The following is a 26,360-nucleotide window of genomic DNA, read 5'->3' on the forward strand; positions in this document are numbered from 1 at the left end:
TAGAAGATTCATATCGTAACACATGTTATGTTTATAAACTATACACATATGTTATTATTATGTTAATTCTAGTGTTTTTACTGTTACATCCTGGTCCAAGTAAGTTCATAAACCTCAGTTGTTTTTTGTCTGTATTTAGTAATCCTCTGGTTTGACAGGGAAATCAAAGTCTATGTGTATAAATCTGTCTGCTCAAAGCAGAACCACCTAAAAACTGTAATAATTTAAACATAATATTTGATATCCCTTATGTTTTAACAACAACAGCTATTTATTTATTTATGTATATACTTACTTACTGTTATTTCTTTCACCAAAAGAACAGTTTCAAATATATTACCTATGCATAAAGTAGCTTAACTCTATTTTTTTCCATAGCTAAATACCAGTTAGTACAGTTTACTACAGTGTTAAGTGATAACTTTGGTAGTATTCATTAACGTAGGCCTAAGTAATAAAATAAAACGAAACAAAAATTATGGTATCCTGGTTTTGTCTTTATTTATTTATTTATTTATTTAGTTTTAATCGCTTTAAATTATTTACCGTAACCGTGGTGTTTTGGTGGAACTTATTTAGCATTTTTTTACAACAAAGGGGAATGTTATTGTATAATATTCTACTGTTATTGCAATCGTTCAATCTGGACATCTTCTTCTTAAACAGATATATTTTAAACATGATGAGAACATGAAGTTTATTTCCTAGACCTAGACACATTCCACCTCTTGTCCACAGTCAGCTGTGTCTAATATAAACCCACTTGGGGGCCACATTCCGCCAATTTGATCGGTTTTGGGTAATTCAAGAGAACACTAATCTCACGATGACGGAAAATGTGCTCTTATTTACGTAGAGTAGTTCTTATTGCGTGTCTTGGTTGACTTTCATAGCCGTAAACAGGCTCGCAACGGTGATATTCGGGAAATAAAGAGTTTTAAGAATGAAGCCCAGTGAGTTTGGTCACACCCTTTGTCTTGTCTCGCCCCTCGGAGGAGGATGAATGTGCAGTCAGAGCGCCATGTTGAACGCTGTGGGTGTCACACACACAAGCCCAGCACACTAACAACACATCAATCGCGACCGTGTCTTAGAAAATAAAGTTTCTATATCTCTCGTACGAGTAGTGTGTACGTATGCCGGGTGTTACCCCCGGTCATCATCGGCACAGGAGGCTTGGTAAGTTACTGTTTTTGTTTTGTTTCTAGCCGCTTCTCTCAGTGTGGCGATATCTCCACCGAGCTCCAGACACATTTCGGTTGGAGGTTTCACTAATTCAGGTTGTTTTTACATAAACACTTGAATTAAAGTGAAGGACTATGATATAGCTCGATTGACTTTGCGGTCGGAGAGGAATTGGAGCGATATTTGATTAAACTTGCAAGTTAGTCGGAGCATAGCCACGGTTAGCTAGCCTAAACGGCTAATACTTAAACTCACTTTATAGCATTTAAAGAGTCGGTGTCCCTAAAAAATAAAACACCAAATCACCACAGTTCGGATGCGGTGAGTCTTACAACATTTTTAACAACGTTATATTAGTAAAATAAAATAGTTGAGTTTTTAAAAAGTTCTCATAATTAACGAAAACTTTCGTCGTGGTTTCTGTAGCTTGCTAGTTAACGTTAGCAATTAAACCTCAGGTGGAAACGGTCTAAAGTCGTTAATGTCGCTTTATACATTTTTCATTTTGGTCTCTAATGGTACATTTTATTAGGTTGGTTGTGCTGAAGTTAGCTCGATACTTTAATACATTTGTAACCGGCCTTGTTTGGTTAAACTGTTGTTAATGATCCTCGTTGGGATTATTTTTGTTTGTGTAAAACGGAGATCTAACGTTATTTAAATTGAGTTGCAAACTCAGATTTCCTATTCATCTCTGTAATCTTGGTCTATGTAGTATATAAGCTGTAAGTGTATTTCGTCTAGCTATAGTATCTTATCTAAATATTTTTACACGATTTAACTGTGGTTTAGTCATTCCTTTCTTAATTCACCAAACACTTTCTGCTCCGTTTACATTATGGTATTGCTAGATTAGTTTGTCTGCGAGATTACTGTGTAGTCACAAATCCTTTTCTTTAGTTTTGGTAAAGACGGATTTGTGGTTTGACCAGTTTGTTTTGTGGACACTACAAAAGATTGTGGACAGTGTGACCAGACAGAATCGTTTTATCCTCATAATAACATGGAGATTTTCGCTCTCTTCCTCCTCTGATTTCTTGCTGGACACACCCGTGATTGAGGGAAACCCTTGTCTGTTGTTTCTGTGATCAATTTCTGCAGCATATGTCTCTTTATCTTTCAGTGTTTTGCTTCCTGTAATTAGACAGAGTCTCTAAAGGACAACACAGCGAGAGCTGATCATCTGCCTTTATTAAGCCACTGAAGTGGAGTTTACCATTGGTCATGTATTTTCTTACTGATTTAGTTCTTGAGCAGACTATAGTATTGAAAAAATTACATGTTGAGTGATTTCTGTAGCATTATGTATAGGAAGCAGTTGACTTGAAGCGGCAGAACCGGTTGGTTCACCTGTGAGCAGAATGCAGTTCTCACAAGTGCTGGCTTATATAACATCCACCTTTTTCAGTTCACCCTACAGGCCTGAATTCTATGGAGAAATTCAAGATATGGGTGCATTTCCCCCCAATTTTCCCTTCGAATTCTTGTAGCGTTTGAGCATGCAAAGTCTTATCACCTGTTTTTTTTCGCTGCTGGATTCGCTCTGCCACCACACACCCTTCCTTAGCGCTTCAACAATGGATCCTAAAAGACGTGAGGCATGCTGGCACTTGCCATGCTCGCTATCTTTTGTTGGGATTGAGTCATATCAGGGTAACCTGTCCTTCACAGCTGTGCAGAACTTGCTCTTGGTGTTTCTTATGCAGGATTAGTATTCATTGCAAGGGCATCATGCGGCCGGTCATGGATCGTCATGGCTTGCGCATGTCAAATGTTGGAGGAATAGGTCACAGCAGTTCCTGTGTGCAGCAAGGTCACCGTGATTTTTGGCTTTTCACTGCTAGAACTGTATGGCCAATGTAGTGTGTGCTGCCTTTCATTTTGGTGTCTGTATGTAATTTGCGTTAGGGTTATTTTTTGTTCTTAACGTTGTCTTTCTCTTCTGGGAAAATGGACCTAAAATATTGAAGAATTGTGCGCCACACAGATTGTTGTCCAATCAGATGCTCTCTAGGAAGGCTGGCTTGATACCACTTTTTAGAAACGATCCGATACCAGAAATTTTGAGTATTGGCCGATACCGATCTGATACCAGCGAAGTTTTATTTTTTTTTAATCAGTGTAGAATTACTATACCTCAATGTGTTGTCCTGATCATCACTCTTTTGTGTGTTAAACACAATCTACCACATATAGACAACTTCATTGTAAAGAAAAACAACAAATGATTAAATGTATATGACAAAAATACTATTATAAACTCGGTTAGTGGATAATACAGCAAGTCACAGCATGCAGCGCTCCGCATAGAGAAGTTCAAAGCACAAAGGGAAGAGGATTTTGATGTGTGGTGTATTATATCTGTGCGATAGTTGGAGCCTTTTCTTTTAACAGTTTTAAGTTTCAGTTACTGTGAGCATGAAGAACAATTCATAGTGCTCTCTACTCCAAGATCACTCTTGACACCCAGTAGAAAGTAACATGCTTTAGAAACAGCACTAAAATCCAGCAAGATAAAGTCCTTTTATGTAAAACCAATGATCATTATCTACAGATCAAGTATAATAATAGGAACAGTGAATCATCTCGGATAGATTTTCATTGTCTTGACTGTCGTAACCGATGATATAATTAAAAATAATGTTGTGCCCAAAGCACCTGTTTCAATAGGAAATGAATGAATGAGGCATTTATATAGTGCTTTATTGTGTATTGCTGTTAGGCCTGTTGCGACAATTAAATGACCATCTAATCGCGATTATTTGATCTAACCGCGGTTGTTTCAGTTATTCTCCGCTCTGCATTTAAACAGCACGTCACGTTCAGTTATGACAGTTAGCACGGTAAAACTCTCTCTCCAAGATGATATATTCCCATTATAAGACTTGATGTGTAGATTAAGGTCTGGGTGTTTTTGAATAAATGACATCTTGCTGGAGTTCATTGCTCTCATTTCTCTTCTCTTTGATTGTACCGTGAGGAGTGCAGCGCGCTGTGACTTATGTTGCTTCAAGCATATCATTCTGCACTCTGGATGTGCATAAGAGCTTTGTGCCGCTCTGTTTGAAGCGTTCACATTATCAAAGTTTTGCACACAGAAAGATTATTAGAAGCTCATGATTTCTATCTTATTTTCATGAATGTATTTTGTAAGAAAACAAATATTTAACGGAATAAACATATTTAAATTGTATAATGTGCACCAAATAATTTTTTTCAAGATATTGTTTTTGTTGCTAAATTATAGTCAGCTAGTTTAATTTCATAGCTTATGTATTTTTATTCAAATGTAGTTTTCTCTGTAATGAGGAAATGAGTATAAAGTGAATTATGTTTAACAAAGGGTTTAAAAAAGAGTGACCATTAGTTCCACAAACACAGTATTGATATTCTGTAGTGGTGTAGAAAAAGAAATAGCTCTGGTGACGGATCAGTATTGGCCGATTCTTAGAATTTGGAATGCTCTGTGTAATCTTACACTACAAAATAACTAAAAAGATTAAAAGATAAAATCATAATTATTTACAGAACCCTTAAATTAATCACAATTATATAATGAAAGCCATAAAAAAGACAATTAATCATGATAATTGCCATAATCGGCGAAGGCATAAAACACAATTAATTGCAATAACGTGACTATTTTTAGACAATTAATCGTCAGCCAAATTTCATAATTGTGACAGCTCTAATTGCTGTACACTCAAAGCGCTTTACAATCATGTGAGGGGGTCTGTCCTCAACCACCACCAGTGTGCAGCATCCACCTGGATGATGCGACGGCAACCACAGTACAGCGGTGCCAGTGCGCTCGCAACACACCAGCTACAGGGTGATATGGCTGCGGGCATCAACACAGGAAAGAAAACTGTCATTCAAGCCATTTAATGGGGTCTTTGGTTTTTATATGGTAATATGTTTACTATATTAAAGAATTTGCATTCCCTTTGCTGGTGATATTCAGCAGTTCTCTGAATAAGTAATAGATTTTTGAGTGCACTAAATTCCTGCAGTCTAAAGGGCCACTCACATAGAACACCTTTCTACAAGTTTTTAATTTTTTTCCTATGTACACGTTAAACATGCAAAACCTTGCACATGAAACTGTTCAAAAAGTTTAGTTTTTAAAAGCATGTTGCAAGACGTTTTTTTCCTTTCCACTATTTGCGTTTTGTGTTTTTCTGTGTGTATTGTTTCTTATTGTGCTTAACTAAAATTAAAAAATTTTAACCTTTGTTTTAAAGGTAAAATTAGCTGGCATATAAAACTGCTCCATTCTCTCTGCTGTTAGGGAGGAAAATATTGTTTGCCAAATATTGAAGGTGATTTCAAGGAGGTATTCAGCAGTTCTCAGAATAAGTTCTGTAGCTATCTGGTGTTGATAAAACTGCTGATTCCCCAAAATATGTTTATAACAGCATTTCCATGTAGTGCTTCTTTGTTGAAGCATTTACATCTTTTAAAGTATCGTAGTGTTACTTCAGCCAACTTCCTGGACAGGTTTCATGTCTTCTTGAAGTAGAAAAGAGAGATCCAGTGCTGCTCACAGGACTTGCTATGCCCGTTCTCTGGCGCTGCTTCAAGACCGATCACTGAGACTCCTTGATATTGGCAGGACATTGCCAGACCTGTTCTTTTAGTATGAAGGAGGCCATCCTTACACAGACCAGGGCCTGTGTGCTGGCTTCCTGGGCCCCCGTCACAGTGAGAGCCACTGGAGCTTTGTTCCGGTAGTGATACAGTTGCCCTTCTCTTCCTCTGATGTGCTGGGCCTGAACTGGTCATTAAAGCAGCAGATGTTTCATTAGGCCATGGCTGTATTCATGTGTATGCGGGCTTGGGGGAGCGGCAGTGGGGGTTGCTCGTAAGGCAGCGCTCTATTGGCTCCTCTGCTGGAGAGCAGGAGTCCGATTTCAGTAGCTTTTAATGAATTTATAGGATGGGTTGAGATGTTTTCTTGGCAATTGAAGCATCACAGTGTGCTCAGGACAGGAAGCTTATATTTAGTATGACTTTGATTCTTCATTTGTGCTAGCAGACACGATGAATGTGTTTGTGTTCAAGCATAGACTGATTTTACATGCCGTACTATAATGGAGAGCACAGTATGGTGCAATTACTTTTGGGAAATAAGATGTCTTCCCACATGATTGTTATGTTACTGTAAAAGATGAGTAATAGGAAGTACTTCAGTCACTAAGCCGCCCTTCTGTGTGTACACGGTTATGTTTTACTTCACGTACCTGGGTGGTATAATGCTTTGAAAAGTGAACAGCTGTGATCCATGTCTCTTTATCTGAACTATCTGAGCTGTGAGTGCAGTTTGTTAATGGACCATTAAAATTCTGTATGTACATTGTGCAATTCACCAGGTTTATCAACATAATCACTTTCTTTTTACTTAATTTTTTTGGAAAGAAAAATTATTATAATAAATGCTTTTTATGTGCACTAGATTACATGTCGAATTGTGCTTTTCCGTTTCTGTCTGACAGTTTGGTTTTGTGTTTCAGGTAATGGAGGAATTCATCGTGCTGGCTTCCTTCACTCTGTGGAAATGGTTTTAGCAGGTGCAGAGTAACACAGAGAACGTGTTTGAACTATTGCACAACAGACTCCTTTTTTAGTTTTTAAGCAAAACTGAGTTTTCTACTTTCAATTCTCAAGGATTTTAACACTACACGCCACCATGCCAACTATTCGGAGACAAATGAAAAATGTGGTAAATAACTATTCAGAGCCGGAGAAGAAGGTCAGGGAAGCGACTTCCAATGACCCGTGGGGCCCCTCCAGTTCTCTGATGTCAGAGATCGCTGACCTCACTTACAATGTGGTGGCCTTTTCGGAGATAATGAGCATGATTTGGAAGAGGCTGAACGACCATGGAAAGAACTGGCGGCATGTGTACAAGGCCCTGACGCTGCTGGACTACCTGATCAAAACGGGTTCTGAGCGAGTGGCCCTGCAGTGCAAAGAGAACATCTTTGCCATACAGACACTTAAAGATTTCCAATATATCGATCGGGACGGCAAAGACCAGGGCATCAACGTCAGAGAGAAGTCTAAGCAGCTGGTCGTGCTACTGAAGGATGATGACCGTCTGAAGGGTGAACGCTCTCAGGCCCTGAAGACTAAGGAGCGCATGGCACAGGTGGCCACCAGTGTGGGCAGCAACAATCAGATCAGCTTCGGCCGTGGCTCCAGCCAGCCCAACCTCTCCACTAGCTACTCAGAGGAGTATGGCAAGTCTGAGGGATCGCCTGCATCATATCATGGATGTAAGTTTCTTTAGCTTGTTAACTTGCCAGGCATGAATTCTATACACATTTTTGGTGGGACTGTGGGATAAAATGGTATTAAATATGGAAAACTGCTGTAAACATTTTCAGCTCAAAATAAATTATATATGGACCATTAGGGCTGGGTAAAAAATATTGATTCTCATTTTTATGAAAAACAATATCAATTCTTAAATCCCTAGAATCGATTAGTCTAGCCCAGTGCTTCCCAAATCTGTCCTGGAGGCCCCCCGTCCTGCACTTTTTGTATGTCTCCCTTATCTAGCACACCTGATTCCACTCATCAGCTCATTAGTAGAGACTGCAAGAACTAAATTGGGTGTGTCTGATTAAGGAGACATACAAAATGTGCACGGCAGGGGGTCCTCCAGGACAGGTTTGGAAGCACTGGTCTAGCCTGTTCTCAGTTAATGGATGGAACATTGAAGGGCATCGCCCATTCAATGTATCGCAATAAGCAGTGTGCTTTGGTACATTTAATATGAAACAAAGTCTCAGATTTCAAATTCTTTCCGTTGTATTGTAGTATTCAAACAATAAATGCCATTTTGGCGCTGTTTAATGTGGAGTGATCGCTGTAGCGTCAGCGAAGAGGCGCACGTGAACTGATCATCTCCTCCACATTAATACCAGTTTCAGCACAAAATAAACATGACTAAACATCCGAAGGTAAGTTAAAAGGAGTACAACTTTACAATCCATATCCTGTCTCATGTTATCGCTCAATCAGTGTTTCAGCTGCGCAAAGACGTCAATATAACGGCTTGTAAACAATGTCACGTAACATTCGATCACCATAATCTTATTAGTCGGCTAGAAAAAGAATCTGTAGAGAGGAGCATTTTGCTAAATATATGCACCATATAATATATGACTGTTTTTCAGTGTTTGTCAAGTCACCTTGTTTTATATAGTGCTTTTAACAATACAGATTGTGTCAAAGCACTTTACAGTATTAAATAGGAAAATAGTGTCAATAATGCAAAATGACAATAGTAAACATTTTTTTCAAAGCCAGAGGCGAATTCACTCACCAAGTCACTCACCCTATTAAGCCCTTTACCAACAATTAAAGGTTGGTAGCCTGCAGATCTTTCCCCTTTATGTCTGAAATGTTGCTGCTAATGGCAACAACTTAATCTGGGCAGGTTCGGATGTAAAAGAATTAACTTTGTTGAGTTCATTTTAAGAATCTCTGCACACCTGGAGCTCAAACTGCATGGTGCAAATTCTTTACACTGCAGACCAGGAAACTGCTTGTCTGCTGTTACCCTGCAGGAGACACATCCTCCGTTGTGCCTCCCTGCAGCACTCAGTGGCTGTGCGTCTGCCCCGGACAGCTGCGTGCTGTTCACGCCCCACCTCTTTCCCTCAGCTCTTTACAGGAAGACAGAATTCCTGAAATCCCAGAGGTCTTTTGCTCTGCCCTGTGCTTCACGGAGGAAGCTGCATATGTCTCTCTCCATTTTCTTTTTCCTACTACATCCTGCCTTTTTTTATACAGTACAAAAAAAGAATTTGATAATCTGCTCGGAGCAAGTCAGCCAGTTTCATTTTAACACAATTCAAAATCTAACCATTGGAGTAAATTTTTTTTGTGACCACCTACTAGTGTCCTTTGTCATCAACATATTGGATTGAGGAAAAGATATAAAAGATGAAAAGTATATGGGGAGTTTCATAGCATGAAAAACGGTGTAAACAGTCATTAACAAAAAGGAAAAAGTTAGAAGAAAAGCTGTATTGTTAGCAGGAGTGTTTTGCATTCCTCTGCTAGTTTCCTGGTTTCTCCAGGAAGTGTAAATGGGCTCTCAGTCACATGATATAATTCACACTTCATCAGACAGAAGAAAATTAGGATATGGGTTCTAAACATTAAGATGTGGTTTTGTTGGTTTGTGAAATTCATTTAGTGTTGTATGACAAAAGCTTTTGATTATAATGATTTTCTGGCATTTAGCTTTCCTGATCTACAAACCTGTGGTTTGGTATTCACTGATCGTGCTAAAGGAATAGTTATATAGATTGATATTTGTGATATTACCTCTCATTTTCTTTCATCCATTTGAAAGTCTATTAATCACTATTTTGAAGTCTTAAAGGTGCACTAAGCGAATTTTGCCAAACAATGTTGATATTTGAAATAAAAAAAAAAAAAAAAAACGCCCATACACCAACAGGACCTCGCCCTCGTCTCGCTAATATCCGTCCTGTGCTCTCTCATGAAGCGCTCTCTTCTCCCTATCATAACTACACCTGCCCCTTACAGCTGATTGGCAGTGAGTGTGTTTTGGGTCTCAGTCCGACACTATGGACAGAAGCATTTTTTCAAATACTGCTTAGTGCAATGAAGAGACACTGTCGCTTTATATGAGTTGATTTCATGTGCGCTTTTATTTATATATAAACATCAACGCACATACACCGTCTCATCAAATATGGTAAACATTAGCTCATATGTTGTTGTTGTACAGCCAAATTATAAAAACACATGCTAAAATGAATTGGCACTTACAAGGGGTGTGCCGATCCGATACTCAACTGTAATTTATCAAGTGTTCATTTATGAAAGGGGAGGTTAGCTGTGTATGTATGAAATACCACTGCTTTGCCATGTTTTTCTATTAACAGTCAAGCTGTGGATTGAATTGCTTTAGAAATGATGATGTTACCAGCTCCTTGTTGAAAAACATTATGTAACTCTTGAGTGATTAAGCTATTTTATTGATAAAATTGTGGGGCAGCGCAAAAAAGTTTGTCTGAGTGCTAAAAAGAATATGTGCGCACGCAGCGTGAACTAGTGACTAAACGTGTGCGTGAGGTAGCCTACAGTAAAGATTAGTTTAGAACTCTTTTATTTTTTTAAACACAGAGTGTGTTGATTTGTGCAATGATACCCTACCAGCAATGTTAAAATTATTGTAATATATTAGAAAGAGTACATTACAATTAAAATGTATTAGAATGAGTACTTTAATATTTATGGGCTTAAAAACAAGATGCAAACAGTCAGAATATTGTACCTGGAGGGGAGTGTACAATGTAAACATGAAACGTATGCCATTACCTATATAATGCCCTTCATAATGCAGAGGTCAACTGCCTGTTCTTCCAGTTGTTAGCAACAGCTGTTTTACTAAATTCTTCTGAGGTGAAATTCAGTGCAGTATCGTATCGTGGCCTCTGTCTCGTGATACGTATCACATTGTGACTTTGCTGGGGATCCACAGCCCTAATGCGCACAGTAACTGAAATTTAAAACCGTTAAAAGAAAATAAACTATCACACAAATATACAATACGCATCAAAATCCTCTTCCCTTTGCGTTTTAAACTTTTCTGTGCGGAACGCTGTGACTCCGTGTGGCTTCAAGAGCATCAATCTACGCACAAGATGCGCATAAGCACTTTGTGCCGCTCCGTATAGGAGCCTTTCATGTTATAATATTTTTTAGTAATTTTGCTTTGTTAATATCCTTTTTTTTTGTTTTATTTTTATTATGTTTTTGCGTAATTAATGTGTTTTTTATTTGAAATGAATTTATGTAATTTTATAGTATATTAATATATAAATATATAACTTGTTTTTCAAGAATGTATTTTACAATACAAAGAGCAATGTTTAACATTTAACAGATTTAGCCCTACACTTATTCACTTTTATTTGTTCCCCACTAAATGCAAAACTCCATGTAAAACATTTTTCTTTTGATGTGGTGTTCATGATTCACATTAATCAAGAGATCACTTTAATTTATTTTTTAAATTTATGTAATTTAGTTTTTAATTTAAATTTAGTCTAAAAACTTGATGTTGAAAAAGTCAGTGTCCATTTAATTTAGTAATAACTCACATGCTGTCAACAAGTGTATTCCTCTTCTAGTCAAGTGAATTGAAATGTGACTGTACTGCTTATGAAACAGCTGATGGAAAACCTTTTTAGTTTCTATTTTAGAAACCTCTTCGTTAAGTCATTATCAGATGTCAAAACAAGCATTTTTTCCCCTTCTGTATTGTTTTTGTTATTGATCGGAATTATGTCATTTTAGGTGTCCGGGACATGTTTTATAGCTTTTGCTTACGCTGAAAAGACCCTCACTATCAGTTTCATGCACATAAAAGCTCATTGTGGTGTTGGTGAACTGTGTGTAAGACATCACATAGGTGCACATAACCAAGAGAAAGTATTTAAAGCTGTGTAACAGTGAAATGTCAAGCTGCCTACTATTTTTCTTAAAGACTAAGTTTTGCTTGGAGCAGTGAATGATACCCTCTTGGCTAAAGGACACAGCAAATTAAACCAATAGCCAAGGAAAATCTTGACCTTGTTTAAAATAGATTCTGGATGCCTTTACACCAGCCAACATAATGCAGCCAAACTTTGCTCATGCCTCCAAACTCCAAAAACACAGGTGCTTTTTTTTTTTTGCTTAAACATCATTCAAATTTTTCAAAAGACTTTGACAAACAATGTAACACCAGTTATTTTCTTTGAACAGAATTTTGGCCACATTTTGAAACATATTTCAGAATATAACTGTTGGACTATGTAGTTAAACACTCAACTATTAGTTAAATGACCAGCTTTGTTTCAACCAATAACAAAAATAGTCATAGATGCTTCTGTGGCAATAAAAAAAAATGGATGCAGTTTGCTTGTGCGTAGACACAATGTCAGCATATCTGATGAAGAGAACCAGATTTATCAAAGAAATAGTCTTTGTCCCAGCCCCACACTGAAGGACAAGTAGTCCATTGGTTGTGCTGGCTGAGGCTATTTACTGAGACAGTCCTGATTGTCTGGTTGCGTACAAATATGGAAGGCACTTTTTGGTCTGGCTGGCTCTAATCAGATTGGTTGCTTTACATTTAAGCCGGTTAACATGTCAGCCAGATAACTGTCTTTATATGTGGTTATTGGCCAAAATAAGCTTAAAAATGCATTTCTCAATAAGTCTATGAATGGAAAAAAATCAACCTTGCTATTTAAACTATGATTCTGAGAAATTGACTTTGAAGCATGCAGTTGGCATATGAGTCATATTTCCATTTTAGCCCAGTAAGAGTGGTGTGGATTGGAAGCACTTGTGATGTCATCTGTGATCTCACCAAAGCTCCACGCCCACACTACCTCATTTCCCCTGTTCGCCTACTGCTTTTCCCACAGACTCAAGCCCCTTGGTTGTAATTTCTAGTCCCTTGGGGTGTAGAAACCGGGAAGCTTGTGTTTCAAAGGCACTGAGATTCTCCAGGCCCATTGTTTCTGACCGTTACTGAAGCGATACATCAAGACTAAGCCTAATGGCTGTCAGAGATCTCATGGATAACAGACAAGCAGACTATTGATTGTTGCTGCTTACAAACAGCAACAGCAACTTAAAACATCAGAGCCTTAACACAAACGTGCAGCTCTTTTTGTCAGACGTGTCATTTGCATATAGTTTGAGCAGTTGTGGTTGCTTTGAGCGTAGTGTTAATTCTGGCCTTGTGACCTGTGCTTTGTTAGGTGTTTGGCTCACATTGGCCTGCGACTGATCCATGTACTCTGAAATGGCTAGAGATACTTGTGTTTTCCAAATCCAGTCAGTATCGAAAGTACTTTTGTTCACTGGTTTAGCAACAAGCTTATAATCAGTAGGCTGTTGAGGTTTACCCAGCTTGGCTTCTTCATTATTGCCTGGCATGTGCAACACTCATTTATGTTTATTTGATATTCACCATTGCCTCTTTAAATAACCTCTTATTCATTGAGTGACAAACATAAAATCAGCGAGAACATTTTAAGTTGTTCTTGTGTTGTAGCATATGAGTAACTGATAAAACCCGCTCAACACTAATTGTAATGTGTGCTTGTTGGCTCACCCAAGCCCTGCCTTAAAGTGACCCCATCATAGAATGTAAACAATCTGCAAAGTTGTAAAGCTGGAAGTGCATGATAAATAAAGTTATTGTCTCCCAAAATAAAGAACCGATTCTGAACAGCTGAAATGAGTTGTTAGTAATACGAATCCCACATTTGCATAATGCGTGCCTATGTTCTATGTTGGTCGGCCGTGAACAACTTGACCTCGCCCACAAACACGTCATTCAACTGACGAATGACGTGCTCTAATCTTGGGGAGTTCAACGCGGTATTCACAAAACGCTTGCTGTTGAAAGCTGGATCAGTATCCTATTTATTTGGACCAGCTTCTCCTCTGAATGACAACCTTTAAGTATGATAATAGATAATAATAGATTTTTATATTTTCTATAGAGCGTTCAAAATACAGAACTATTGAAATAGGCATATCGTTTCCGACACCAATGTACGACGTAGACCAATCACAACAGACTAGGCCATCTGACCAATCAGAGCAGAGCAGGCTCACGGAAAGGAGGGGTTTAGGGAGACTGATTCTTTGAATGGCTTCGAACGAATCATTTAAGAATCACTGGAAAATGAGGTTATATTAAATGCATATTTTGAGAAACTAAAGTGTTTTTTGACCTTGCATGCATGTAATCCTATTGTAGGAGACTCCCAAAACAATATTAGGAACCGTAAAAATGGCATAATAGGGGCACTTTAAGATAACCCAGCTGGGTGTGGTAGCAGTGCAGTGCTTGAATATTAATGTCATTGTATGTGTGTTTTGTTTGGTTTTAGCCACATCTCCCAATGCATCTTCAGAGTTGGAGCAAGCCAGACCTCAGACGAGTGGAGAAGAGGAGCTACAGTTGCAGCTGGCTCTTGCCATGAGCCGAGAGGCTGCTGAGCAGGTACGTCATGCCACTCAGTACCACCCTAAAACTGCTGCCTGATGTGACACATCTACAGCTAATTATACGATTGGTGATGCTTAATGTACAGTTATGAGAAGGATTTTGCATCAGTGGGTTTTCATGATGGGCGGGGCTTCCTAGAAGCACAGATGTACATTAAAGAGAGCTTTTTATAGTGCTATTTCAGGCTTTATTTAAAAAAAAAAACACTTTTTCCTGAAGGTTTCAGCTAGTGTATTTTGCAAGAGCATGATTTTAAACACAATGAGGCTGTAAAAGCAGACTAGTTTACCTGTTTGATGACATGATGTTTAGGCCTGTTGCGATAGTCGATAAATCAATTAATCGCACGATAAAAAAAATGAGCTCGATAATTTTTCCGGCCGCGATCATTTCTTTTTTTTTTCCATTTTTATTTAATAAATGTAACATGTCATGATGGTGGGTTAGTCTGGAGCGCAGCCTGTGTACAGCCTGCGGCAGAAAACACCCTCTCCGATGGCACAGATGTCCCGGGAATAAAGAGATAACGTCTCGTTAGAGTTGCCAGCTTTGGGAAGTGACTTTCATTTGCTTGTGGATGTTTGCGTCGCAAATGATATTGCATTGAACTTGCACAGCTGCTTTATTTTAATACTGCGTAACATATTTTGCAAGTAACTTCGTTGCCCTTTCTGTCGAAATGGTCCCACATAGTAGCCTACTTTTCGCTTGCTTCATTTGGCTTGCTCAGCTAAATATGTCTGTATGCGTGTGGTTGCGCGTCAACGTGCCCAGTGAGTTAACATATATATTATTACCATGCAGCAAAAAAAATAAAAAATAAATAAAAAAACAGTTTAACTGATAGGATTAGGGGCCGTTCACATGTCGCACCTAAAAACGCGTGGAAAACGCTAGGCGCGTCGCTTTCTCCTCCTTTCCAAAGCACTCGGGCAATTGCGCTCCTGAGGCGTCTGTCGTTGCTAAGCATCCATCAGCTGCGATCTCCGTTAAAACAAGGAAATTTCAGCAATGGGAAAAACGAAGTGCGTCGCTTCCATTATGAGCGCGCATACAGCGCGTCTACAGTACATTTGAAATAACAAACTTGAGCGCCCAAAAGACACGATATGTGAACGGCCCCTTAATTGGTCAAAATGTTTACTTTCGATTAATGGTTAAACGGTCAATATGAGCATCCATAACTGGCATATACACATAACATACAAACATACAAAATTAATTAATTTTTAAGCCACACAAAGTCAACATGTTGGTATTTCTTGCTCGGAATCTGCCATAAAATCTCTCTCTCTCTCTCGTCCTTGGTGGACATAGACGGCAATTCAGTTTTGCTTTATTTGAACAAAGCTTATCAAGTGCATTTTTTTTTTAACAGAGACTGACAGTCCATTGCTTTTATTGTTTTTTGGTTGTTTTGTTCATTAATTGTGGATATTGAAAATGTTTTCCGTTTTCAGTGTTAAATATTCTTTAGAAATAAAAGTTTATTGATCTTTGAAAAGGTGTACCTGCATTATTTTGCCATTATCATTATATTAGTTGAAACTGGTCTTAGAACGACTATATTATTGTTTATCACAATAATTTCTTGGACAATTTATCGTCCAGCAAAATTTGTTATCGTGACCGGCCTAATGATGTTTAATGTCCCTGACAATGTAGTCCTATTTAGACACTAGTTTGCAACAGCCTTTTTCAAGACATATGAAAGATTTAAAAGAATCACAAGAGGTAGTACTTGCGTATATAAAATAATATATGTAAAATAAAACATGAAAATATCTAGAGCTTGTGTTAACCACAGAAGTTATTTCAGGCATTTAACCAAAAACCAATTCAAGTAACCCATTGACTTTTGGGTGATGTAATCCGTTTCCAGATTTTGGCCTATGAACATGGTGTGAGTCTTAATATTTGGAGAAGACTTTAAAATAAAACTTCTCTGCACTTTGTTGGAAAAACTGGGCTTGTGATATTATATTAGCCAAATTACAGCCATACGGTCCCACTTGCTGTGTCAGATTGACTGTGGACTTATTTCAATTATTTTCTCTCGTTGTTTTTAATTTGCCCTAATATGCATGAACATCACTCCATAGTTAAAACCATATTGGTCCACCACCCAGACATTCAGCAAGCAATTTCAGAGAATGTCTAGCTCTAATGGTTCCCCATTAGTAAATATCTAGCCAATGTGAATACTCAAATAGTCATTTACTGCATCGAATGTGGAAAAATATTTGACACAGAAGTGGAAATTTAAATTGAAATAAAATTAGTTAGTGTTTGTTGGTTTATTTAAAGTTACAGCTTTGAAGAGCTGATTCAGGAATGAACACATTTGTATATAGTCTTATCAGATACAGTTTTACCTAACTGTATTGCCTCTATATATAATTAGGTAATGGAAGGGGTGTATAATTAGGTAATGGAAGGGGTGGGTGATATGGCAAAAAATATGACAATTTTTTTGACGGAAAATCCAGATTAAAACGGTCTAAAATGGTGATTGTGCATTAAAAACTGAACCTGTTTAGTCTGCACATTTTTTATTTTGGTGGCACATGCACACCCTGCACATGTGCATCCATGTTTATTAACATTAAAGGGATAGTTCTCCCAAAAATGAAAATGATCATTTACCCACTCTCAAGATGTTTTAAACCTGATTCTAATTTATTCCTTCTTTTAACATAAAATTTATTTTGAACCAAACAGGTTTCTAGTCCCCAGGGACTTCAATGGTATTTTTTTTTCCCCCCTACTATAAAAGTCGGGGACCAGCAACTGTTTGGTTACCCACATTCTTCAAAATATCATCTTTTGTGTTGAGCAGAAGAAAGAAATTAATACAGGTTTGGGCCAAGTGAATAAACTATGAACTATCCCTTTAATGACAAGCGGTATCATGTTTAGTACTGTTGCTTTAAGAGCTGTTTGCTTTCACTCTGGGCATAACCAACTCTGTTTATATGTAAACCTTGTGTGTTTTTGACAGTGTTAGCACAATCAGACATGAAATAACTCAGTCCAGTAAACGGGTGCTGTTTGACTGAGTTTTGTGCGCACTTCAGATGTACGAGCTCAGAAAAAGCAAATGTCAGAACAAAATGTTTGAATGAAATGTTTAACTGGCAAGGCTTTGAAGCATATGTAAATAATGTACTTTTGTGATTGTGAAGTGCAGGGTCCCATGAGTGTAACTCTACCGCTGAGTTAACATTTGATGTGAATGTATGTGGCGTCGTACATTATATTGACTCTTGAGATGGAAGCGCTAGAACTGCAACTAATAGAATGTGCACTGTAGCACGATGCTACGATATTTCTTCAAAAACAGATCGTGGGGACATTTTAGTCATCCATGATCAAAAATCTTGATATCGCACACTCATAGATGATAGTGATACAATTACTCTATTTCTGGGAAAATGTTTAATTTCTAATTGCAAATGAAATGAAAGCCACTTTTACTATACTTATATTTCAAATTGACACAGCATCAAGAAATTAAAGTATGACCTTATGCTGGCTCATTTTCTTCCCAATTACAGGTTACACAAATTAGATTAGATTCAACTTTATTGTCATTAGGCAGAGTACAAGTACAGAGCTAATGAAATGCAGTTTAATATACCTAGTTGTCCTTTTCTTGCAAAGTGGAGCCAGACCAGCAAGAGGATATTGTTTAGGAAGCTTACAAATGAGTGTGGAAGCCATACAACCACACAACTGTCTCGCTGGGATTTAAAACCACATCTTACACATCTTATAAAAGTGATGAAGTGGGGCAGCTGATACAGTAGGAAGTATAATGTTCCTGAAGGCTTTGATTATGCTTGGGGTCTCGTTGCTCAGAGAACAATGGGAAGGAATTGTGTGTGCTCTTGGACATCTGGGATGAATTTATAAATGAAAAAATCAGGCATGATCGTGCTTTAAAAGAGGGGCTTGTCTGAAAGAGAGGTACAGTACTTCTTACATTTCTGTGTGACACTATTGGCCATCTTAAACCTGCCTCTCAGTGTATCGCTGTCATGTGTCAATAATGGAGAAAGTGATTCATTCTGTGAGGTTTCTTGATTTTAACTGGTGTTGATTTAAAATAGGGTTGATTTAATTGTATGGGAATGTTTGTTTTAGAAGGTTTGGTGTGTTAGGTTTAGGTGTTTTGGTTTATGTTTTGTGGGTTAAAAAGCATCACTCATCTTGGCTTTTTCTGCTTGGTAAACGATGTCCTTTCTCTTTTCTCTTTTCCTCCTGCATAAATCATTCATGTTTAAGCTTTGCACTAAAATGTCCTGTATGCAGAAACGTTAGAAATCTTTTTTGGCTATGTGAAATGTTTTTCTTTAAAGGAGCTTTGCTTGCACTACAGCCTCATTTAACCATGTTTGATTGCTGATATTTTCCACTTTCCAGATTTTCACTTGGAGTGTTATTGAAATATTTTATTGAAATAATTGTTCAAATGTGTTGATTTGTACTGTAGGTCAAACCCTACAGAAGATCTGTTCTCACTACCCTTCAGCTTTGAAGCTTTAATTGTCATGAATATGGCTCACCAAATACAAGGTTATATACTGCCACAAAATTAACATAGGGACAGATTACAGCCTATTCTCGGTTGCTTCCCACTGACATGTTTTACATTCCTTGCTACATTCCTTTTACATGTTTCCTTCCTGTCTCCTCTGCCCTTTGAAACTGACCTGTTGAGGAAACAAAGTGTTGGGTGTGTCTTTTGGTTTGCTAAGTAATGCTAACACAATTCTGAGTCTTGGCTTCAATGTGTAATCTGCCGATTTTGCATGCCTCAGTAACTGAATTTTGATGCTGAATCATCTTGAATCACAACAATAGGGCTTTATCATCATAGGACACAGGGTGGCAGGTTCACACTGTGATTCAACAGATGGCATGCACTCCATAATGTGTGTGTGATATGACATGAATTCTTTTGTGTGTCTCTGTGTGGTTGTTCAGGAGGAGAGGATGCGTCGTGGGGATGACCTGCGGCTCCAGATGGCTCTGGAAGAAAGCCGCAAAGACTCCAACACAGGGAAAGTGGCCAAGAAGAAGAAAGAGGTAGGTGAAGCCTCTGATCGCTTCAGCTCATCAATAGGCCTGAACTGAATCTGTAGTCACACAAAACTCTGCAGAAGGTTTACACATCCCTGACCTCCTGCATTGTTATTTATTAAAGGGACAGTTCACCCGGAAATTAAAATTTTCATCAATTGCTCAACCTTGTCGTTCCAAACATGTATGACATTCTTTCTTCTGTAGAACAAAGACATTTTACTTGAATGTTCATTCTGTTCTACTCCAAATACAAAAGCATATATTGATCAGGGGATGTCAAGTTTTAAAACCTCATTAAAGTACTGTATAAAAACTGTACTTATGCATCATATTCAAAGTCTTTGAAAGCCAAGTGGCTCATTTGATGATGCTAGCTAACATAAGAGTAGAGCAGAATTCTTCTTTTTTTTTTTTTTTTTGGAAAAGTTGAGCAGATTTATTTTTTTTAACACAGTCAAAAGTTTGGCTTTATTTTAGGTTAAAATATATGAATGCACACCTGCTCAAACGTTTGGGGTCAGTAAGATTTTTATCTCTCTTGCTCAGCATTTATTTGATCAATAATACAGTAAGAACAATAATATTGTGAAATATTACAATTTATAAAGTTTTCATTTAAATATATTGTAAAGTGTAATTTATTCCTGCAATGCATTTTCAGCACCCATTGCTCCAGTCTTCAGTGTCACATGATCCTTCAAAAATCATTCTTATATGATTTGATGCTTAAGATATTCTTTATTATTAATATCAATGTTGAAAACAGTTGTGCTGCTTAATGTTTTTGTGGCAACTGTGATACACTTGAATATGAAGTTTCAAACGGCATTTATTTGAATTAAAAATCTTTCGTAACATTATCAGTGTCTTCACTTTCACATTTGATAAATTCAGTGTTTCTTTGTTGAATAAAAGTATTGATTTCTTTAAAAAGAGTATTACTGACCCCATATTTTTTAAACTGTAATATATATTTAGGAGCTGTGATATTGTCAGCTTTTTTGCCTTCATTAGTTCTTTTTAAATGGTTGTGTTTCAAATATTTAATGTCTCTCAATTAATGAGCTCATAAAATCTGCTGCATAATAATTATCAAAGAATTGGCAATTCCACAAGATGTCAACCTCAATGTATATTACCTGAAAATGTTCAGTTACCTAAATACTGATTACTGTGTAAAACTAAACTATAATGCCAGACTTTTGTGTTAATACGACTATAAGCTAAATAATGTCACCAGAAAACAATTTCATTAATCTCTTCAATGAACTTCTTTTTTCCGTTTCTTTGCTTGCGGACCTGTTTCCTCATAATGTGAGTATTTATGTTCAGATCAGCTGCCGAGTTCTTATTCACTAAAGCAGATGTGATTGCTTTGGATAGTGAAATCTGTCTGTGGGCACTAATCTCATATGTTGTGTGTGCAGCCTCCACAGTCATCTCTGATGGATCTGATGGACGCGGTTCCCAAGGGCCCTGCCGATCAAGCATCGGACCCTTGGGGAGCAGGAGCTGCAGCAGCAGCAGGCCCTGCCTCAGACCCCTGGCAGCCCTACGGTAAACACAAAGACTCACAAACTAGTGCTGGACAATATAAATTAGATTGTAAATATCATGATGATTATAAAGTTTCCTAAAGAGTGTGTCAATAGACTTGTTTGACTATCCTTCCTGGTCTTGTGACCATTTAAATCTTTACATTTTTAAACCATTTTGGAGAAAATGCATAAATATTGTGTGATATAATAAATTGTCAAATGGATGAGGAAAATGTATCTAAAAACAGACACTATTTTTAGTTTTATTATCTTAAAGGCATGCATGCTCAAAAACTAGTAAACACCCTTCACACACGATCACATTTGACTAGTTAATAATAGCACATTGACAGCAGTTTGAATCAGCTTCCTGCTAGGCTGATCACATTAGGCTTTATACTAACAAAAGTGCACTTATCCCACCACAACCATTTGCATAATAGATACTAGCTTTTTGTAGGAATTTAAGGCATACTTGAATCTAATTTTACCAAAAAAAGAAAAGAAATGTTAGTGGTCAGAATGTGAGGACCACCTGTTTACCAAAAGGCCCCCCCCTCAGACTCTATTTCTTAATGTAGTTTGGGCCTGTAGCTCTTCGTGGCAGCTCAGTAATGTAGCTAGGCTGGTAGTAGTGCATTCCAGTGTGAACAAAACAAAGAGACTCAGTATTCAGATCTGCACTGGTTGAGAGAGCGCTGAGCCTGTAAAGGGTTCCTCTTCCAGCAGCGTAGTTCTTTTAAGTTTAAGCCAGACTAAAGTCATGAAGCGCATGGTGAGAAGCACTGAGGCAAGTGTGCATGTCCTCTTAAAGTGGAAACACCGCTAAAAACCATCAATTTTCACTCTTTATTCCATAACCTCTACTCCCATTTTACTTGCATTGCCTGTCACACTCATTTGTAAAACAGAATTTCTTTTGTTGTTCCTGCTGTTTTTAATATAATTTTAGTATAGCCATTAGATTTAAAATAATGAATTAATGTCATCTTTTTGAAGTATATGTGATTAATCTTAAATTTGGAATTGGTGCCTTATCTCCTGTCATATTTTAGTTTGTTCAGGTTTAATCCAACAAGTTCCTGTTCAAAGAAAGTTATGCAAAATGCAAAATATTTTTTGACATGCAGTGGTAATTCTGTGGTCTTCTCATTTATATCAATATGATCATTATTGTATTGTGCTTACATGTGCAACTAACTTCGTAAATGCATCTTGTGAATGATTCATCTGTGCTATTTTTTTTTCTCCATTTTTATTCAAAATGTCATAATCTTCTGGTGAAATGGCAAACTTCTTACTGGTGAAACATACTGGACTTCTCCAGTCATGTAGGCCGCAGAAATCCTGGCTATTTCTTATCACCTGCAGGCATTCATTTAGATCTTCCTCCATTCAATCAACAACTAATGGATAGAACCAAGTTCCGGCATTAGTTCTTCTTTTTTTTTTCTTTTTTTTTTTAAATCCATTTCACTCGCATATCACAATATGGAAGAAAAGATCCACTGCTACTTCTGTTATATTGCAACTCATTAGGGTTTGATTTTATTTTAAAAACATTAGCTCTGGAAAAAGGCCTTTCTTCAGTTATTGATAAACAAGAGTCAGAGTAAGGGAGTGGCAGTGGTTTTTCTTTGTAGTGCTACTTACGGTGTTACTTAACACATCTGTGTGTATCTTCCAGGTGCAGCCCCTAAGCCAACTGCTCCTGTGGATCCCTGGGGTCTTCCCAGTGCCTCTTCCTCAGTTGCTCCTCTGAAAAGCAGTGACCCCTGGGGGTCTCCCCCGGCTCCTGCAGCTGCTGATCCCTGGAGCTCAGTGCCTGCCACCCGCCCCAAAGCCCCTGCCACAGGTGAGCATGTTAAAAATGTGTTTCACGTTACATTGAGAAATAAGACATCTCTATTTTGCATTCTTGTATATTAAAAATGAAAAGCTTCATTTGTATTCCCAACTGTCTGTCTTATTTCCCTCAGTCGGCAGCTTTGATCTTTTCTCCACCCCAAATGGTACTTCCAGGGAGGACCTCTCTGAGTTTGACAGTCTTCGCTCCTCAGCACTGACAGGTAAATGCTGGCTGCTATCACAACAGTTTACTAGTTAAAAGAAGTGTCGTCTGTTGTTGGGAATGACATGAGGATGTGATGTTTTTACCAGGTGATGGTAGAGGAAGCTCTGCCTTGCCATCGCAGACCAGCTTGTCTGTAGGCTCTGATCTGTTTGACATACCGAGCGGCCCAACCAGAAAAACTCCAGAGTCTTTCCTGGGTCCCAACGCCGCTCTTGTCAACCTAGACTCTCTGGTCGGCAAGCTTCCCCAGCAGGCTCCAGTCTCCAACCCTTTCCTAGCTGGAGGTACTCCTCACCAATTACATACGTCTAGGAGATCTCTTGCACATTTACAGGGGTCTTTAAATTCAGTTTTATAAAATTCAAGGTCAGAAAGTCTTAATTATCATTTTAAAAAGTCTTACATTTGGGGACAGAAAGCAGTTATCTCAAAACGGTCTAATGTAATTATTAAACTTAAAGTTATGATTTAATTAAATGTGAGCGCAGCACATTTCAAAGTCAAAACATGTAAAAAGCCTTAAATTTGATTTTAAAAACCTTGTAGATGCCCAGATTTTTCTCATTAAGCAATGCGCTCACCTGTACCTCCCATTGGTCTCATTTCAGTCTCTGGAGCAGCTTCAGCTCCTGCAGCTCAGGTTAACCCCTTCCAGGTGAACCAGCCACAGCCACCCACCCTCAACCAGATGAGAGTCAGTCCCATGATGGGCCTGAGCGGACAGGGCTTCAGCGTGGCCCAGAGAAGCAACGAGCCCTTGCCTCTGTCCTCAATGCCCCCAGCTGGCCCCATCTCCATGGTACCCATAGCCGGCATGGCTCCTCTTGGGCCCGTGGGCCAGATGCCAAGCATGGGAATCCCAGGCACCATGTCCATGCCCCAGCCGCTCATGAGCGGGGGGCTACCGCCCACAGGCGCAGCGACGCAAGCTGGCGGCACAACCAACCCCTTCTTATTGTGAGGAACAACGTTTGCCTCCCCGAAACCCACACACATCTCTCTCCCATCCCCTTTCCTATGCCATAGACAACGTTGTCTGTTGTGTTCCCTCAAACCTGTGTGCTATTTTAAGACTTTTGGGAGTAGCAGTGGTGTTTACAGGTTTTACACTGGCAGGCGTTTCCCTTCCTCTCCTGTCAGAGATTGGTACCATACAACGATTTGGTATTCTTTTCTAAATTTTCTCTGAAAAAAAAAAACATCAACGATACAGCATCTAGGATTTTTTTCTTCCCGGGAGCAACCTCTCGTTTCAAGGGGTCCTGTTTTTAACTTCTTTTTTCGATGGCTTGCTTTTCTTATCAGAGGCTTGAAACTAGGAGTACTGGTTTGTCTTAATTTTTCTAATTTCTAGTCTTTGAAAGCCGTGTGCTAGATAAAGCTAACCCTTTTAATCGAAGCAGCCTGTAAGATCTACACAGTGCATATACACCATGTGTATTTACAGTACGCTTGAGTAGACGGTTTAGAGGGGACTCTATCAGTTTACATGGAAATGATTTTGATGTTCTAAGCAGGGATTTTGCACATGCTCTGATATATCTTCTTTTGACTGTTGACCCACCGTTAGTCCTTAGTGCGAGAAGCGATGGGAAACCGTTCACTAAGATACGAGCAAAGCCGAGGACAAGGAGGGAGTCTGTGACCTGCATGTGTGAATGGTTTTAAACCTGATGCATTGAAAGATGAACTTCATACTGAAGTGAAGACTAGTTCTTCCGTTTCTTTTTTAATGCATGACGGGTAGTTGGTTTGCATATCATAATACAGCTCAACTTTTTTATACTGAAGCCTGTTTTTTTTTGTTTTTTTTTTACTGCTTTACAATCCCGAGATGTTGTTTATTGGGTAAATGGGTTCTTTCAATTCAGTACGGCTCACTGTTTGAACAGCACAGCTCCATAATCAACAGCTAATCCATACTAATTCATCCGCTTAGCTTCTCTGTGAGTATCCAACAGTCTGAAATGTGATCATTTCAGTAACGCTTTTATTTTTAATTTATGTGTGTGCGCGTATGGAAGGAGCAAAGGGAAACGGGAGGAAATTTGTGTTCGTATATCTTCATCAGGTCCTAATGCATCTTACTGTTATAACTGACAGCTATATCACTAATCACTGCTTCCTAATGCAATCTGTTCAAATACATCGGGGAGAAAAGCCAAGCGTATATCAGAGCTTGCTGTTAAGAAAATCCTCAGTTCTGTATTCAAAGCTAACTTGCTTATAGTGTTACAAGAACGAGTGGACATGCTAAGACAGGTTATAATGTGGGAGAGGTCCTGTAATAGATTGTATGATTGATATTTTTTTTTTTGTTGAATTTGTGGTATAAGTGTATGTTAGGGTTCATATGCATCTTTCTACAGTTAGAAACCTGTGGTTGATTTGCATTGTTCTGTATTCAATTTTATTTTGGCCACAGTTGTATCATTAAATGAGACTTAAACTAGACTATGTCCATTTAAAGCGAGAACGCCTTAGTGTTTCGTGTGGCTTGCTGTGTCTACACTTTTAATTCAACCAGTTAAGCACAAGATGGCAACATCTGCCACCAATAGTAGTTACCAAAGTGACATTGCTTGTCCTTTTTAAATGCAGAGCTAGTTATTTTCTAACTGACTACACATCTATCTCTCTTCAGTTCTTCCCCAGCTATTATTAGTATTATCATCATCATTAATCATGCTTTTTTTGTTGATTTATGGCTAGAGTTTTGACTCTACAATTTCTCTCATTTGTGATCTAGTGACCTCTGCTGGAAATATTGTAGTACTGCCCACGTGCAGTCTTGTAGCAGAGCCTGGGTGTGTTGAGGTCAATAATCTGCAGGCATACTCAGGCATATTGGGGGTGGCTATAAAGACAGCTTTAAGATGTATGTTATGCGCTTTTGATGGCCGTGATGGTTGAAGCTGGCACTGATCCTAATAAACAAGACTCCCTGCTAGTGAACATCACTGTACAGTACTCGATTACGCAGACTAGTTTTACTTTTGAATCCATACGATATCTAGCTCATTTCGTCTCGGTCATCTTATTTTGCTGTTACCGTGTATCACCCGTTTTTCTTTTATGTACTCATTATGCATTTATTGTGGAGGACTAACCTTGTGAACATGCATAACATTTTATTTTTCCATGTTATTGTGTCTGTGTATTTACTTATCTGTCTCATATTACTGGGAGCAGGCTGCTTTTATGGATATGTGCTCAACTTGTTGGCATTATAACTGTATAATATAATTTATCATCTGTTCTATTGTAACATTGTTGTGTACCTTATTTCGGTGTAATGGTTTTGTAGGAAAGTCACAGGAGGAGTGAGATGTTTTATTGCTATCTAAACCGCAGCAAGTGATAAAGGACCTGTAGCTGCAGTGGTAAAACAAATAAATTGTATCAATGA

General features: G+C 38.3%; 1 protein-coding gene across 2 annotated transcripts; it reads left to right on the forward strand.

The window, feature by feature from the left end:
• The first annotated feature begins 806 nt into the window (after positions 1-806).
• Positions 807-26,360, forward strand: LOC109108720 (epsin-2-like). 2 transcript variants are annotated; one of them, XM_042721468.1, is made up of 9 exons: positions 807-1,179; positions 6,699-7,463; positions 14,133-14,245; positions 19,241-19,342; positions 20,776-20,896; positions 22,565-22,732; positions 22,857-22,946; positions 23,038-23,235; positions 23,560-26,360. In XM_042721468.1, the coding sequence occupies exons 2-9, from the start codon at positions 6,875-6,877 to the stop codon at positions 23,910-23,912; spliced, it is 1,734 nt and encodes a 577-aa protein (XP_042577402.1). In that variant the 5' UTR covers positions 807-1,179; positions 6,699-6,874; the 3' UTR covers positions 23,913-26,360. The 2 variants fall into 2 exon arrangements, with proteins under 2 accessions (XP_042577402.1, XP_042577398.1); XM_042721464.1 differs by having other exon boundaries at positions 808-1,179; positions 20,767-20,896.

This window comes from Cyprinus carpio, chromosome A3, assembly GCF_018340385.1.
Source record: "Cyprinus carpio isolate SPL01 chromosome A3, ASM1834038v1, whole genome shotgun sequence".
Lineage (NCBI taxonomy): Eukaryota > Metazoa > Chordata > Actinopteri > Cypriniformes > Cyprinidae > Cyprinus > Cyprinus carpio.

Excerpts from the sequence above, each read along its gene's own strand:
- LOC109108720 (XM_042721464.1), top strand. The coding sequence starts at position 6,875 with ATGCCAACTATTCGGAGACAAATGAAAAATGTGGTAAATAACTATTCA. Across the intron at positions 7,464-14,132 it reads GCCTGCATCATATCATGGAT|CCACATCTCCCAATGCATCT; the intron begins GTAAGTTTCTTT and ends GTTTGGTTTTAG. Across the intron at positions 22,947-23,037 it reads TCGCTCCTCAGCACTGACAG|GTGATGGTAGAGGAAGCTCT; the intron begins GTAAATGCTGGC and ends TGTTTTTACCAG.